Source organism: Rhinatrema bivittatum, chromosome 2 (assembly GCF_901001135.1).
Source record: "Rhinatrema bivittatum chromosome 2, aRhiBiv1.1, whole genome shotgun sequence".
Taxonomy (NCBI): domain Eukaryota; kingdom Metazoa; phylum Chordata; class Amphibia; order Gymnophiona; family Rhinatrematidae; genus Rhinatrema; species Rhinatrema bivittatum.
The window spans coordinates 753,537,240-753,555,289 of record NC_042616.1 but is presented as its reverse complement, the minus strand read 5'-3'; the positions used below and the strand labels follow the sequence as shown (position 1 = coordinate 753,555,289).

At 45.4% G+C, this 18,050-nt stretch overlaps 1 protein-coding gene across 2 annotated transcripts in view; it reads left to right on the top strand.

Moving 5' to 3' along the window:
- The window catches only part of SAMD12 (sterile alpha motif domain containing 12), a 791,332-nt gene that overhangs the window by 56,116 nt on the left and 717,166 nt on the right, over nt 1–18,050 (top strand). For both annotated transcript variants that reach the window (XM_029591932.1, XM_029591930.1), the window contains exon 2: nt 5,934–6,112. In XM_029591932.1, coding sequence (XP_029447792.1) covers nt 5,934–6,112 — 179 coding nt within the window. The remainder of the gene's footprint in view (nt 1–5,933; nt 6,113–18,050) is intronic.

Sequence of the window (18,050 nt, the reverse complement as noted above, 5' to 3'; positions counted from 1 at the left end):
TTTATTTCCTATTTTGTTGCAAACGAATGCACACTACTAAAAGATTCAAAAAGAAAGGGATCATGAGAAATTCAGCTGTAGAATGTGGGCAAAGTTTAATGGAAAAATGCCAACATGAACTTAGCCAAGGGAAGTCTTGCCTCACAAAGTTGCTACATTTTTTTGAAGGCATAAATATACATGTGGATAAAGGTGAGCCAGTTGTTATAGTGTATCTGGATTTCCAGAATTTATTTTACAAAATCTCTCATGAGAGACTTCTTAGGAAATTAGAAAGTCATGGGATGGGTGCAATGTCCTACTGTGGATTGCCAACTAGTTAAAAGATAGAAAACAGAGAGTAGGGCTAAATGGTACATTTTCCCAGTGGAAAACTGTGAATAGTGGTGTTCCCCAGGGATATGTTCTGGGACTGATGCTTGTTAATATATTTATAAATAACCTGGAGATGGGAACAAGAAGTGAAATGATCAAATTTGCCGATGACACAAAAGTATTCAAAGTTGTCAAATCACAAGAAGATTGTGAGAAATTACAAGAGGATCTTGCAAAACTGGGAGGCTGGGCATGCAAATGAAATGTAATGTGAACAGGTGCAAAGTGATGCACTTAGGGAAGAGAAACCCAAATTATAGCTACAAAATGCAATGCTCCACATTAGGAGTCACCACTCAGGAAAGGATCTAGGTGTCATCGTTGAAAATATGTTGAAATCTTATGCTCAGTGTGCAGCAGCAGCCAAGAAAGCAAATAGAATGCTAGGGGATTATTAGGAAAGGAAAGGAGACTAAAACAGAGAATATCATAATGCCTCTGTATCACTCCGTGGTGTGACTTCATCTTGAGTATTGTGTGCAGTTCTGGTCACCAAATCTTAAGAAAGGTAAAGCAGAATTAGAAAAGGTACAGAGAAGAATGACCAAAATGATAAAAGGGATGGAACAATTTCCCTATGAAGAAAGGCTAAAGAGGATAGGACAGCTTGGAGAAGAGACGGCTGAGGTGAGATATGATAGAGGTCTTTAAAATATTGAGTAGAATGGAATGAGTAAGCATTAATCAATTGTTTACTCTTTCAAAAAGTACAAAGACCGGGGACACACAATGAAGTTACTGGGTAATACATTTAAAACTAATATGAAAAATATTTTTTTTTACTCAAACATATGATTAAGTTCTGGAATTCATTGCCAGAGGATGTGGTGAAAGCTATTAGTATAGCTGCATTTAAAAAAATGTTTTGGACAAGTTCCTGGAGGAAAAGTCCATTAACAGTTATTAAGGGAGAGTTTACTCCTGGGGGAATTCTGCGCAAAAAAATTTAACATTCTGTGCAGAAAAACTTAAAATTCTGCAAACTTATATTGATCAAAATAACACAATTTACATGACAGTCTTTAAATAATTACATTTTAAATTAATACAGAAAAAAGTTATTACTTAAAGATGCATAATTTTAAATATTTTGAGCAGAATTTCCCTAGAAATTCTCTGTAAGATTGTCCCTTCCACTCGCTCTCCCTTCTCCCCTGGCCACTTTGCCCTCTCAGGCCCCAACTCCTCCACCTCTAGGCTCAATCCCTTCCACTCTATTGCCAGTCCCAGAGTTTGACCCCGTTCTCAGAACTGCCCCTCACACAGGCTCCCTCTCTCCCTACCTCTCTCGCACACATGCTCCCTCTCTCTAATACACATACACACACCCTCCTACAGGCTCCCTCAATCTCTCTCACACACACACATCCCCTCATACAGGGCCCTCTCTCTTGCATATAGACCCACACAAGCTCCCTTTCTCTCTCACACATACATCCTCGCACAGGCTACCTATGTCTCTCTCACGCACCCCTTCAGACAGGCTCTGTCTCACACATACACAATCCCTTCACCCAGGCTAGCACCTCACATACACACGATCCCGTTTTCATACACAGGAGCTCCCAATCTCTCCCACACATACACACTCCTTCACAATCTCCTCGTATAGGCTCCCTCTCTCTCAAACCCATACTCAAGCATCTCCACCCCCTCTTTCTTACCTCCCATGCTCTCTCTCACACCCTCCTGCTCTCTCTCTCACCCTCCCCTCCACCACACCCCCTCCCCTCATATAGGCTTCCTCTCTCTGAAACCCACACTCAAGCATCCCCCCTGCTCTCTTACCTCCCATGCTCTCTCACCAAGGCCTTTTATCTTCACCGCGAGCGGAGCGTGTCCCGCGGCACACGAGGGCCTTCATCTTTGCACGCTCCGTTCGCGGCATGCCAGGGTCTCCTTTGCTATTTTCCACGCAGAATTTGACAATTCTGCGCAGGGGGGAATTCTGCGCAAATTCTGCGCTCCGCAGTAGCGCAGAATTCCCCCAGGACTAAGAGTTGCAGAAATTCATTGCTTATTCTTAGGATAAGCACCTTGGAATCTATCTTCCCTTGGGATCCTGCCAGCTACTTTGTGACCTGGCTTAGCCACAGTTGGAAACAGGACACTGGGCTTGATGGACCCTTGGTATGACCCAGTATGGCAGGTCTTATGTTCTTATGTAGACTTGGTTATCTTCCAGTTTCAACATGGGAAGCAATATCTTCCCTGCTTCCTCTGTCATCATCTTGAGCTAGCACTTTCATTGACATTGATTCAATGAGTAACTTATTATTAAAATCTTTATTCTCCCAGATGTTTCTTAGCCTGACCACCTTATCCTTCAGTTCTCTTATCTTCTCTCTGTGGAAATCCAAGAAGAAGAGTAGAGAAGGGGCATAGCCCATGATAACAGATGCGGTAGAGCCAGGACAGAGCTGAATGGAGGAGCAGAGCACCACTGCAGTAGTAGAAGAGGGTACCTGAGGCAGGGAACAGGCAGAGAGAAACAGACATCGACAACCTAGGTAAAGAAGGTGGGAGCATAGAAATGCTGTGAGGAGCAAATATTGTAGTCCTAGCAGAAGTGGAGGAGACAGGCAGAGGCCAAAGAGACAGGTTTAAACAAGACAGACTTTTTTCTTGATCCGGGCATGCCATTTAATGCAGTACTCTTAACGACCTTACTTGTTCAGGGTAAGGAAAATTGAGCCACTGCAATCAGTGTTAAAATCTGTGACAAAACTCAATCTGATGTTTTGTCTTAAAACTTGTTAGCTTTGTGCTTCTGTACCCTGGGTTGCGCTTTTCTTTTCTCAGGCAATTTTTTAATAAACCAAAATGTCCCTTTCCCCCCCCCCCCCCCCCCCACACACCTTCCCTAAGTAATTGGCCCAAGTACTTTTCCTTAATTAGCAGTGAGGCCACCCCTTCTCTTCGATAGAGCGCTGTGCTGCATTGTGTAATAATTACAGTTTGCAGAGAAGCTTACATTGTCCCATTTTTATTTGGATTTGGGGAAGTTAAGCCTCTCCTGTTGTAGACGCCTTTGCAGAAAAATCATAAGGTTCAGAAATAACAATTAAGAGGCGCTAGAGATTTGCCAACTTGTCAGCGTGAAAGGCAGCAAATTGAGGCTCAGCTTGATTGAAAGGTTGTTGGGGGGGTGATTGAGATTGCAGTTGTAAACAGATGGCTGGTAGCATCTCCGAAAGGAGTTTCCTGGCAAAAATGCCATTAAGTGAATGCTGTTTCTGCATGCTGTTACTCTTCTGTTCCTGGCAATGGGTCATTAGGAAACATGAGGCGGAGATGGATCAGCCCTAACTGAACGCGCTGTAACAAAGACCAAGCATTTTCTTGGTGGTATCAGGATTATGATTTTATTATTGGCTGGATTATTATGACTGAAGAGAAAAATTAGATAAAATCATTGGAAGAAACGACCTATTGCTCTGTGTGGCAGGTTTTGAAATGTATCTTTTGTGCGAATCTTGGGCCCTTTTTGATTTTGAAACCTCTCCATCCGGGATGAGTTTCTTTGGTATTCAGTAACAATTATGGGTGGACTATGTAAACACAACTCAAGAGGTCATTCTGTGGTACTAAGGAAAAAGAAATTCATGACTGATGGATGCTAAATAACCTGGTTTAGAAGTTGTATAATGATAATATGGAAAAGCTAGATGACTGACACTTTCAGGAAATGGAGTCAGCAGTATTAAAAGCAAGGCAGCTTTATTTCAAACTAGAGCAACTCGGGACTCGTATATTTGGTGTAGGCTCTTGGCCTCAGGATAACTAACAAAGCTCTTTCTGGTTCCTGGCCTCAGTAAAGCTTTAGCAAGGCTTTCATTACCACCCTTTTGTTTATTTACTTATTTATGACCGTACTATCATAATCCTGCCAAGGTTCACGTAAGAAGATTTTCTGCTCTAAGGTTCAGAGACAGCTCAGAGATGCAGAGATCTTGCAAATTGGAAGGGGATGAGAGAAGGTGTCAAGCTAAGGTTGAGTGTCAGTAAGCTGTAGACAGAGGTGGATAATAGTAGGTGGTTCATTTCTCCAATGGTTTGGAAGAAGATAAATGGTGCTTTCGCAGGCACTGTGGCAGAGAGATGTGAGCAGAGAGGATTGATAAAAAGCAGTGACAGTCCGGTTGCCGGAATCGGAGTAACCCATCCCATCAGTGGTGCAAGACTGCAAGGCAGGACTCTAGAATAAGGAAGGGCTGGTCTTCCGCCTAACCAATAAGTCAGAAACCAGAATCAGCAAGATTGCAGCAATACTTAATACATTTTACAGTTTGATGAATTTATAGCTGTTAGGGAATATTAGACAAACATGAAGAGAATCAAATCCTATTATAGTGTTCCTTCCCACCCCTTGTAATCTTTAGAGAAAGCCATTCTTTCTCTCCCCTTGCTGAAAAATGCTGGTGTTGTTGAAAACATGTATGCAATCTTTTTCCATAGAGGGTCCAAGGCTTTGGGGAAGAAAAGCAATTTCATTTTCAGCAGGCTATTGGGTCTCATGAACAATGGAGGAGTTAGGTGTTTATGATTTCCATCATTGGTCTTAACTGGACCTATTTATTTGTTGTTGATGGTTTTATTCTGTTGTCCTGTCTTATGATATGTCTTGTGTGATTGTAATTTAGATACTGTTGTGTTGCGATCCACTGTGAGGAAGATCTCAGCAAAAGAGAAGGGTTTGTAAATACATAAATAGTATGAGCTTTTGGGACCACAGTGGTCAGGTAAAGAAAGGAACCTTTGGGGTCTCCAAGCTCATTCACTACATGGTCTCTTTTAATTCTTACATTGACCTAATATCAGGTATCACAACCTACTAAAATTCCAGTCTTCTCCAGTATATGGCTACTAGAATTCTGTGCTGCAAAAAGGAATTTTGCCACTTAGGAATACATATTTTATACACACGACTTGTGAAAAAATGAACTTTTCTCTTGAAGTTAGATGTGAACCCTTGGTCTTAAGCCATACATGCTTATCATTTGGTCCAGTCACTCCACAAATTGCATGGGCCACCTAAGGTTTTGGATAACTGTGGTGCTCGCTCCAACCAGAGTGATGGATTTAGTATTCGGATGCTTCCAGGCAGTACTGATACTAACCCCCCCACACCCCCCCACCCCCACACACACATGCCTAGTGGTATGGTTAACATCTCAGTGGCCCAGCCTTTGTCTCTCAATGAAAGTTGCAGAGGTGGCAGATGGCCTGATAACCACCCAGAATGTTTCTGGTCTTGCTGGGAATGAAATGCTCTTTCTCTCAATGGGACGCACAATTATACTTTTAATACTTCAGGTGACTGGAGTTGCTGTTGCCTGGAGCCATCACATTTTATGACCCTTTAAATTTTCTGCGCCCTTCCCTGAATTTTGCCACCCTAAGCAAGGCCCAGGAGGCCTATGTGGAGATCCAGGTCTGACTGGCTACAGTGACTCGTCTCACTAAATACGCTTTGTGAAATGTGTTTTGTTTTCTTTTATTCCAGAATTTTGTTGCATTGTGTAGTCTATTTTCTAAATCATGTCGTTTTCTCCCAGCTGTCCATTGCAATCGGAACTTAAACAACATTGATCGTCCGGTCTGCACGGAAACTATTAACCTGCTCCTTGAAGGTGAAGGAGCCGATTCTCCACTAGTTAACCATGAAAATACTCGGAAAGTGTCTGAATCTTTGGGTACCCCTAGGAAACAGCAGGCAGAACCAGAAACATCCAAGGTAGGTACAAAAATAGATTGAGGGTACCATTTTTTTTTTTTTTTGTTAATTAGGATTGTATTTGTATGTGTCTTCTAGTCAAAATGTAGATTTTCAACTGAAATACTAATGATTATAAGGGAAAAAAAGAGAGCCAATAAAATTAGCACAGTATGAAACTTACTGACTCTTTATACTAGTGAATTAGTTTAAATGTGAAAATATTTTCCATATATATTACTGGAATAAATTACACAATTTATATGGAATTTTTTTTTTTTTTTTAAAGAAACAGAAGTTCAGGTAGTTGAAATGTGACTCGGTTGCTTTTTGGTGCATGCAAGATTTGTGCAAATGTGCTTAAATATCCTATGCAGGGCGTCCACATATCTATCTATCTGTTTATATATGCCCATGCTTTTGACAGGAATGATGGCCAGTGTCACCGCTATTGGCTCTTCCTACTCTGAAGAAACCACCTACATTACAAGAAAAGTAACATTATGTCCCCTCTCTTAATATAGCAAACAAAACAGAGGGCTACCTCACTTCTGTAACTCAATAATTAAACATACAAGGGAAGCAGTCCTACTCAATTTCTATCCTATTTTTCAGAAAGGGGTGGGGGGGGGATGATGGTCACACTGAAGTTGGCTACTGTACAGAGTGGAGCTGGCCAAATTGAATCATTTGTCCCTAAAGTTTAACTGAAAAATCTATTCATAGTCCAAAAGCAAACAACCCGAAGTTCCACACAGAACTAACGGAGCCTCTTTTCTGAAAAGTGCACATGCATGTGTGCATGCTTGTATGCATCTGAAAACAAAAAAATACTTGTCTCGGGCTGCTCTTGGCCGCCCGAAATCTCCTGAAAATTTAGCATGGATGGAATGCAAAACCAAAATGTTCTTAGACTGTGATAATTACATGCGTGTCTTACTGGAATATGTGGATCTGACTCCTCCTGGGCCTCTTTGTTATGCCGGGAAAATTTGGTATCCATAGGACATTGGATAAGGAAATTATTAGTGAGGGATAGAGACAAATTGCAGAAGCCGCCTCCTCTTTGGAAAGCAGGCTAAAAATAATTAGAACAGTACTGAGAGTGTTCCTTGTTTTGCTTTTCCCCTTGCACAAGTCAATAGTGCCAAGAGCACAAGTCTTTCATGAGCTTACAGCATACGATAGGCTGTAGTTTGACCTTAGGATTTAGGTCTAATTCTGAAATGCTTCATGACACTAAAGGTCATGTTGGAAATTTCTTGGAATCTGATTTTATTTCTGGTTTTTGGGGTGTATAAAATAAGCCAAAAAAAAAAGGTTTCATCGCATGGGAAGGCATTATGCATAACAGTTTACAAAGAGTAGAATGTCTGGCTCGGTTAGCTTAATAAAGACTCATGTTAAATGCTGATTCCTCTGTTTCCCACCAAAAAATGAGTCATGAAATATGTAGTATGGATTTTTTTTTCTTTTACAGTCTTTTAATCTCAGCATTTTAATTGTTTTTGTCTCTCTTGTACTTTGCTCCTCTGGCCCTCCACTACAGCTTTTTTTTTTTTTTTTTGTACTTTAGAGGCTGCACTAGGGTTTCCTGTGGTTTCTCCTCCTGCAGAACAGCTCGGTTGTCCAATTGTTCTTGCGTGGTCGTAAAGAATTGAATTCCGCTGCAACGGCTGAATCTGAATGTTGCCCATGCGAGTCAGTCAGTGATGATAAGCAGTCTGCAGAGATTAGTTGCTGAAGGTTGCTTTTGATTTGGTCTTTGATGCAGTGAAGGAATCAAAGCCTTGTTATATTGTCTGTTGGGATCGTCAGCGATTTTTCATTGCATAAACACGTTTGCAGCAAAAGGGCAGGGAACAAAAGAATGGAAAAACGTGGCATTCTGATGTTGAACTCTGTTGTGAGAGCAGAGGAGCTAAAGGTCCGAGGGATATGTTTTCTCTTTCCAAAAGAACTTGCTGTTAGAGTTTTGATTGAAGGAGGGGGAAGGAGGTGGATTCACTGTGTATGCAATGCTGTAGCCTAGACTCTTGATTTCTGTGTCCCAGGTCTATGAAAATATAGATTAACGTTACAAAATTAACTTTCTGCCACCTTAAATTAGGAACAAAGGCTTGTGTCCATTGTGAACTTTATAGGTAATGTACACTGCCAGGCAAGATGGCGCAGTTTCCCGGGACAGAAAGGAAGAGTAAGAGAAGGCTCTTGTATTTCTTTCTTTTTTTTTTTTTTGAGGCCCATGTTTGTCATTAGAAACTATATAATTCAAGTTATCAAACATATGTATGATATAATATCTGCTATTGTAATGAAGTGATGAAGGACCCTGTTTATTAAGAATTTCCAGAAATCAAGTGGGGTCTATGGGTTTTGCTGGAGGTAAGGGAAACAGGCAAATTATTTATTTATTTATTTATTTATTTAACAACTTTTAATATACCGACATTCGTATGGCACATCACGCCGGTTTACAAGTAACTCGATTAAAGGAGGAAATTACAATAAACAGGGAGCAGGGGATGGGAGCAGGCCAGAAAGAGGGGAGGGGTAAAGGGAGACAGGAGAAGAGAGGGAAAGATAGGTAGCGTGAAGTAGAATAAAAAAAAAAAAATTACCTGGGCCTTGCAGTCTGGTGTTATGCTCTGTGCTTCTGGTTCTATATAACTGATATTGGGTGAAACTGCTTGTTGAATGGGCCTTTTAAATGGCATTTACACATATTTACAATGCATGTGTGAGATGATCCATATCGAACCGTTAGTATAAACTCTGTTTCAAAGTACTTCACAGAGCATTCTGGGCTGCAGAAATCATTAGTTCCTTTTTGCCTGCTAGATGAGTCCATTATACTTGGGATTCTTCCCACTCCTCAGTTGTTAGAGAAAGAGGGCACACACCCTTGATGACCTCATTTCATCGTAACGGGGGGTGGGTGCACGGTCCTTGCCAGTAGTCTCTCTCTCTCTGACAAACTGCAGACAAGTATAGATGGACTTCCTCTCAGAACCAGGGTACCTGCCAGGTAGAGTCTCAGCCTGGGAGACAGCTTCAGAGCTGTCTCCCAGGTAGCACCTGGTTGAGATTCCTTGGTGTGGATCCATCTCTAGGGAGTAGAAAATTTGAGAAGACCCAGCCCTTGCAAATATATTTTTGGGGAGCTTGAGGTCTCTGTTCATTGGCTCTCTCTCTCTCTTTGCTTCTCTCTCTCCTCTGGTGTCTTTCCTCTGCCTTGGCTCCTGCTCCTCCGAGTCACTGGGTGGGGTCATGAATTAAAAAAAAAAAGGAGAGCCCAAGTGGCACATAATGTCGCTAGAGCAGGGAAGTGATAATCAGTGTCACCGCCACATTTGGGCGGTTGCTGTAGTCCCTGAGGAGTGTGTGTGTAATTAAGGGGCTCAACGGGGAGTTGGGGGGAGTTACTGTGACATTGGCATCAGTGCACCACACTTTTTGCAAGCAAATAGGGCTGCGGTAGAGCAGCGGGTCAGCTGTTTAAAAATAAGAGAAGAGCCAGCACAGTTCTTCGAGGCTGCTCCTTCGAGTCTTGCTGGACAAAGAAAGCCCTAGTGTTGCTGGGTTTTCAACTGGTGTGCAATGGGGGGCTGGCCCATCTGCCCTTGTTAAGCTTGAGGATGAACCCTTCAGTGCAGGAGGGGGTCAGGGCCAGCAGCTGCCTCACCTGCTGCAGTATAGAGGGAGGAGGAGCTACTGGCCCCTAGATGGTCAGGTCCAGTTACAGCCATGTAGAAGGGGAGCACAGGGAAGGAACTGCAAGCCGGTCAGGGCCCTTAATATAGGCTCTTGGGCCAGTCCCAATGACAGATCCAGGGGGAATTAACCCCATAGGGTTCTCTCTGGAGTTCATTTTAGTAATGTACTAGGCTTTCTGTACCATGCAGAAGCGTAGCTCCCTTGTGACATCAAGGTCACCTAATCAGGGACTGATGGATGGCAGAGATATGGCCACCAAACCTCCATGCAAGGGACTCACAGTCACACCAGGCATCAGTGAGGAAGACTTATCAGTGGATTTCTCTGAGCCCAGGACACCCCAGAGCTCTCAGGAGGAGGGACAGTGCTCTTGGGAAGAGGAGAATCCCGGTATAGTCAGATTGTTTGCTTCGCAAAGAAGAGCTGGCAGCCCTCATACCTTGCAAACAGGTGGCCCTGAGGATCTCAGGTTCCAGGCAGGAGGATTCAGCAGAAGGGGGAGAAGACCTTCAAACTCCTTTCCCCTTCATGAGCCCCTAAGAACAATGGTACTGATCTACTGGTAATCCCCACACGGGGTACTCAGAAGAGGCAAGTTGATGGGGATGCTATACTTCCTCACTGAAGAAGAAATAAATAAGCTGTTGCATGTGCCAAGGGTGGATGCCTTTTCTACAGGGGCTGCCATCATGCTCTGAGAAGCAGGGGCATTTCACTTAAGTATTTTTCCTGGTATTTTACCATTGGAAAAAATCCTGTGGTATCCACAAGCTGTGATACTGATTACCGCAGTTTTGTGAATTCTGTGATATTTTTCCCTCTCTTGGCATAGTAGATATGCCCCATTAAAAGTTGTTTTTGTTAGCTTCCTCTTTTGGAGGTTATCCATTCTTATGATTTTTTTAATTGTCCTTGATGGATTATTTATTGATTTTTTGCATTATATGTTCATGCATTGATTCTGTTATGGATGTCATGCTTTAGAAATCTGTAGTTTTACTTATGTTGTATGCTACCCAACGTAGCAATTTTGAGGTTTCATGTATTGGACAATATGGTGTTTAGTTGCCACCCATGCTTATTTCTCCCCCTCCAGTTGCCTGCTGTTTCTCATAGGACAAGCAGAATGGTAGTCCTCACAAATGGCTGACATCATTAGATGGAGCCTGGCACGGAAAACTTTTGTCAAAATTTCTAGAACTTTGACTAGCACACTGAGGAAGCTCAGCATGCCACTATCCGCACGTCCATGCGGGGGTCCCTCTTCAGTCTCTCTTTTTTCCGAGAAGTAGTTGCCTCGCAGTAGTGGAGCTCTGCTCTTAGCTCATCCTTTTCAAAGTATTTTCCTGGTTGTTTTCGACGTTCTCGGCGTGGGTCCCTTTTCTCTGGTCTGTGCCCTCCAGCGTGCAGTTGATGTTTAAATTTCCCCTTCATGTGGTCAATTCCCAGCGAGTCGCTTCTCTGTGAATGACAGCTCTCTGCCTATTTTTCATGGCATCATCTGGTTTTCGCCGATGCTCCCATTGCCCGCGGACCATGTCAATTACTGATACGCATGAGGTCTGTATCTTCTGCCTGTGGGTGTCGCACAACATCCAAGGGTGCCATCAGTGTGGCCAGATGACCTCCATAGTCCGTTGTGCCCAACTGGATAAGATGGAAAAACTTTTTGCCAGAAAGTCTGATACATCTACTGCAGCATCGGGGGCGTTGACACCTAGAGGACAAGAGGAGCTGTTAGATACACTGTCCCTCTCTACCCCTCTGGCAGGTCCCTCGTGAGAGAAGAGCTGGTGATAGGCCATCTCCAGTGTCATCACACTCAAGGACGTCAGGATCTTCATCTTCCTCTGCTCCAGGGAAAGACCGGGCCGAGCACCGAAGGAAGTCCCGCAAACATCATAACTGGTTGGTGCATGGCTCTGGGACTGGTGTGGCATTGGCGGCCACCATGCCACCACCGAAGCAACCCTGTGGAGAAGAGGCACTGTCCTCTATCAGACCTAGAGTCCAAGGTGTTCCCCACTGGTTGCGATGCTGGGCACCAAGCTCTGGTGACACCTCTTCCACCTCCTCCTCCATCCATCTTAACTATAACAGACTTTCAGAAGGAGCTGGGCTGCAGGTTTCAGTAGGCAGTGCTCCGAGCCGTGAGGGGGATCAAACCGCTGTCGGCACCGGTTCCCATGCTGGTGCCGTAGCCTGCGCAGTTTCTCTTGGTGCCCCTGCTAGAGCTTCTAGGCATCTTTGTGGGTGTACTTCCATTGCAGCCAGTGCCCGGGGCACCATCAGATCCCCAGCAGCCACCGATGTCCCCCTCCGGAATAATTCCCATTATTGAGTCCTCCAAGGAAGAAGAATCCATGTGGCCGAGTGTGCCCTTAGGACCCTTAGTGCCATGACTGGGGTTCCCCGATCCCATTTCCGGACCATTGGGGATCTCGGTGCGTCAATGTCTTCGGTGCCGTTGATCCCCCCCCCAGTGCCCTCGATGTTCTCAATGCCAAAACTGAGAGGCTTAGGCATGGACCCTCCACGCCGGTCCCCGGGGGATCTTAGTGAGGAGGAGCCCCTTTATGATCCCTGGGAAGATGACACATCTGAGTCTTCCTTGGAGCTCTCAGATGACCTTCTTTCTGAGCAGTCTTCGCCGGATGAGAGGCATCAGTCTCCCCTCAGAGGATCTTTCCTTTGCGGGCTTCATCCGGGCTATGGCCAAGGCCATTCTGTTCCAGCTCTTCACTGAAGAGGACGCTTTGTACAAAAGGCTGGAGGTGCTCCAGTTTGTTGATGCTCCATAGGAGATAGTGGCTGTCCCAGTCCATGTGATCTTGAAGGAACTTCTGTTTAGGATCTAGAAGCACTCTGTGTCCATTACTCCGGTCAATCGGAAGACGGACGCCATTTACCTGGTGCAGCAAGCCTTGGGCTTTGAGAGGCGCCACCTCCTGTCCCAGTCTGTGGTGGTGGGGTCTGCCCTCAAGAAGGCCAAGTGCTCTCACACTCACGCCTCTGGACCGCCATGTCAGGAACACAGGGCTTTAGATGCCCTAGGTAGGAAGGTCATTCAGGGCACTATGCTTATCACCCGTACTGCATCCTACCAACTGTATATGACCCACTACAACCGGAACTTGTGGAAATAGGCCTAGGAATTGTCAGAGCACCTGCCCCAGCAGCAGCAGGATGCTTTCATAGTAGTAGTGCAGCAAGGCCTGGAGGCGGGCAAACATAAGGTGCAGTCCATCTACAACATTTTTGAAACTGCGGCAGGAGTGGCTGCAGCGGGCATTGGTGCCCGCAGAATGGCTTGGCTCTATGCCTCGAACCTTTGACCAGAGGTCCAGGAGAAGCTGGCAGATTTACCCTGCACAGGGGAGAATCTCTTTGGAGATAAAGTTAGGGATGCGGTGGCCCAGTTAAAAGACCACCAAGAGACCCTGTATCACCTTTCAGCGAGTACCTCAGATCCACCATCCTCAATCAGGAAATCCTCACAACAGGGCTCCAGGAAGTCCTTTTACCACCAGAGAAAATACTATCCTCTTGCCTCTCAGGCATGCTCTGGGGTTGCTTACATCAACAGCGGACCCTCAGGGCTCAACCTGCTCCCCAGCAAAGCCCCACTACGGGGTTTTGACTATAGATGAGGGAGCATGTGCCAGATTGCCATACCCTCATCCCCCTGCCTCCCAGTTGGGGGCCAGCTACGTCTATTTGTGGACCTCTGGCCCAGCATTACATCAGACCAGTGGGTTCTAACCATCATTCGTCAAGGGTACCGGCTGAACTTCGGGGGTGTCCCTGCGGACTCTCCCCCCATGTCCATTGTGGGGTCTGTCCTCTCATCAGGAAGTGCTTATGACAGAGCTCTCTGCCCTACTAATGGCTGGGGGTCGTCAAACCCCCCCCCCCCCCTGCCAGTTGGGCTGGGGGTTCTACTCTCGGTACTTCTTGATACCAAAGAAAACAGGGGGGGGGGGGGCTGCTCCATATTCTCGATCTGAGGGCCTTGAACAAGTTTCTTCAAAGAGAAAAGTTCAAGATGGTCTCTTTGGGCACCCTGATCCCTCTCCTGCAAAAAGGAGACTGGTTCTGCTCCCTCGACCTAAAGGATGCCTATGCCCGAATCGAGATCTTCCCCAGCCACAGGAAATATCTCCGCTTTCTAGTGGGCAAGAATCATTTTCAATACCCTATGTTGCCCTTCGGCCTCACGGGTCTTCACTAAGTGCCTGGTAGTTGTGGAGGCTCACCTGCACCTGCAGGGAGTGCACGTGTTCCCCTTTATGGACAATTGATTAATCAGAAGCAACACCCAGCAGGGGGCACTCTGCTCCATGATGCTAACTGCCCATGTGCTGCAGTCTCTGGGGTTTGTCATCAACTACCCCAAGTCCCATTTCGACATCTGGGCTTTATTGGAACCAGACTGGACACAGTTCAGACAAAGGTGTTTCTGCCCCACGACCGAGCGCTTGCCCTGGCATCACTGGTGGGTTTGGTCCACAGCAATCAGGTTTCCTCATGCCTGTTGCTCCATCTTCTGGGTCACATGGCTGCATCTGTCCATGTTACTCCATTCGCCTGCCCGCTTGTGTTTGTGCAGTGCTCAATGGACTCTGCACTCTCAGTGGCTGCAGGCAACCCAGGACCTCAACACACGTATCTGCATCACCAGCCTCTTCAGGCTTCCCTGTCTTGGTGGGAAAATCTCTCCATTCTGGAGTGGGAACTTCCGTTTCAAGCTCCCTCGCACCAAATTGTTCTCACCACTGATGCATCCACCTTGGATTGGGGGGCACATGTGGACAACCTTTGTACACAGGGTCGATGGATGGCACAGAAAGCTTGCTGTCAGATCAACTTCCTGGAGCTCTGAGCTACCTGCTATGCTCTCTGAGTGTTTTGGGATTGTTTGTCCCACAAAACTGTCCTGATCCAAACGGACAATCAGGTTGCGATGTGGTACATCAACAAACAGGGAGGCATGGGCTCCTTCCTCCTTTGTCGGGTGGCTGTGCAGATATGGTCCTGGGCCCTATCCCAATGCATGCTCTTGCGAGCAATTTACCTGGCTGGGATGGAAAATGTGGTGGCAGACCGCCTGAGTCAGGCATTCCGACCACACGAGTGGTCCCTGAACCCCCTCGGTAGCAGACCGGATCTTCCATTTGTGGGGAACCCTGGATGTGGATCTCTTTGCCTCCCCTTGCAACAGCAAAGTCAGCCACTTCTGCTCCCTGTACATAAGTGACTGGAAACCAGCCTCGGACACCTTTGCTACTGGGGCAAGGGTCTTCTGTATGTATATTCTCCGCTTCTGCTGGGAATGAAGATTCTCATGAAGCTCCAGCAGGGCAGTGGAACCATGATACTGGTTGATCAGGGAGCCCATCATCTGGGGACCTCACCCGATCTGATCACGCAGGATCAGGGCAGGATGCACCATTCAAGTCTGGTCATTAGCTGTGACGGCCTGGATGTTGAAAGGCTAGACTTGCAGTTCCTTGACCTCTCCGATGACGTGTCTCAGGTACTGGTAGCTTCAAGAAAGCCTTCCACCAGGAAGTCTTACAGGCTAAAGTAGAGAAGGTTCTCCTTTTGGTGTGGAGGTCATGGCTTGGATTCATTCGCATGCCCCATACCATAGTTTCTAGACTAACTGTGGCATCTCTGAGGCTAGCCTGAAGACCAATTCGGTCCGGGTCCACCTGAGTGCCATCAGCGCTTACCATCAAGGTATTGGTAGTACATCCATCTCTGTGCAGCACATAGGGCGATTTATGCGGGGCTTGCTTCAGATGAATCCCCCCCCATATATCGTCCTGTTGTGCCCTGGGACCTCAATGTGGTACTAGCATGTCTCATGCATTACCCTTTTGAGCCTATCCTGCGAACTGAGGTACCTAACCTGGAAGGTTCTCTTCCTTGTGGCAGTCACTTTGGCTCGCAGAATTAGTGACTTCAGGCGTTGGTGACGTATCTGCACTACACAAAGTTCTTATGTTCTTATGTTCATGATAGAGTAGTCCTGCTTACTCACCCTAAGTTTCTGCCTAAGGTGGTTACTGATTTTCATCTTAATCAGTCTATTATTCTGCCCTCCTTTTTCTTGAGACCTCATTCTCACCAAGGCGAACGGGCTCTACAGAGTTTGGACTGTAAGAGGGCTTTGGTCTTCTATCTCGAACACACTGCAGGCCATAGGCAGTCCACTCAACTCTTCATAGCCTTTGACAAGAACAGAATGGGCGTTACGGTGGGCAAACAAACTGTCCAACTCTCTGGCAGATTGCATCTCCTTCTGCTATGTGCAAGTGGACCTTCAGCTTGGAGGCCGTGTTAAGGCTCACTCGGTGAGAGCCACGGTGGCATCAGTAGCCCACTTACGAGCAGTCCCCATTGTCAAAATCTGCAGAGCCACAATGTAGAGTTCCCTACATGTTTGCTGCTCACTATTGCTTGGACAAGGATGGTCAACATGACAGTAACTGTGGCCAGTCTGTCCTTCGTAACCTCTTCCAGGCTTAAAAACCCAACTCTCCCTGCCTAGGGCCCATTGTTTGGGTTCATGCTGTCTCCCTGTATTACAAACTACACCGCAGCTATTTTGTGCCCATTGGCACCTGGTTTGGTTCCTGTTGGGCATAAGCCTTACCGGGAGGAGACTGTAGCTTGGTATTCACCCATCTGTGAGGACTACTATCCTACTTGTCCTAAATGAAATCAGAGTTGCTCACATGTAACAGGTGTTCTCCTAGGGCAGTAGGATGTTAGTCCTCAGGAAACCTGCCTGCCATCCCGTGGAGTTGGGTTCTCATGTAATTTATTGTTTTATTTTTTCGCTCGTGAATTCTATGTTACAAGACTGAAGAGGAACCCCACATGCTGAGCATGCTCTGTGCACCAGTCAAAGTTCTAGAAACTTTGACAAAAGTTTTCCATGCCAGCCTCCATCTGATGATGTCACCCACCTGAGAGGACTAACATCTTGCTGTCCTAGGAGAACATCTGTTACAGGTAAGCAACACTGTTTTAGGATGGTGCTGAGGGACATTGGTGTAACTTTTAAAAGGGGGTGACTGATGTCATGGTCTCCACCCACCCATCCCCCTTATAAACCTGTTGAATGCCCCTTTCAAAGTACTTTCTAATTGCTCAGTGTCTAATACATGAAGCTTGTTGTTTTCCATGCATATCATTTGGATTGTAGCTGTTTATATTTTAGTCTATGCAAATTTGAAAGGGCTGTTGATGAAACTGGTACTGCAGGTGCGGTAGTGATTGAAAACAATTTAATTACAGCTATTTAGCTGCATCTAGTTGAGTGAAAATTCAAATTAAAAGAAATACAGAAGATTATACCATGTTTTTATTTGTACAGCTTTCATCCTTGGTATTGTTTTCTAAATGTGTCTCATTTTAATGTTCTACTTATTAAAAGCAATTCAAATTGTTGAAAAACACGTTTGGCTTCAAGAACTTTTCCCAACTGCATTGTCCAGTAGGGCTAAGTGGTACCATGCATGTGCTGACCTGTACAGATCTGAAAATAATCTTGATAGCTATGTTATAGAAATAGTCTTTAGTGATTTCTTTCAGTGCAATCTTGCTATAATCTTACCTGTCATCACAATAAGCCAATGGAAAATGGAGCAAATTCACAATATTTATTACTGCGGATTGCCAGCAAGTTAAGCCTGCTCTTTAGAAACAATGAATGCAGCCACCTCTGGGGTACATGACATGTCAGTACGTTGCTGGTGCATGAACTGCATGCAAGCTTCTAAAAGGGAGAGGGGACAATATTAATCAGATGGGAGAATCCCGCCTTTTCTTTTTTTTTTTTTTGTCATGGCAGTTTTCTCCTCCTCCTTTGGGAGCAGGAATCAGGACTGGGATCCTAGCACCTTAAGACTTCATTAGTAACTACCTGTGGATTATTTTCCCTCCTATTTTTTTTTTATCTACCCCTGCCTTCCCACAATGAGACTAGTCTGTATGACTCAACTGGCGGAAACATGATGTAGTCTCCTGTCTTTTGCTTGTTAATTGACCAGCACTCTCGGATAGAAAAGTCATTTCTCAATCAGCTGAAAACCTCTCTGCTTTCCGATACCCGTCACGATGATTCCCTTTCTTATACACTTGTGTTCCTCACTGGCAGTCCTCTGAGATGGCTCCCACAACCAGTGCACTCCCACGAACTGTCTTTGACATTGCTCTTCCTCGTCAGTTG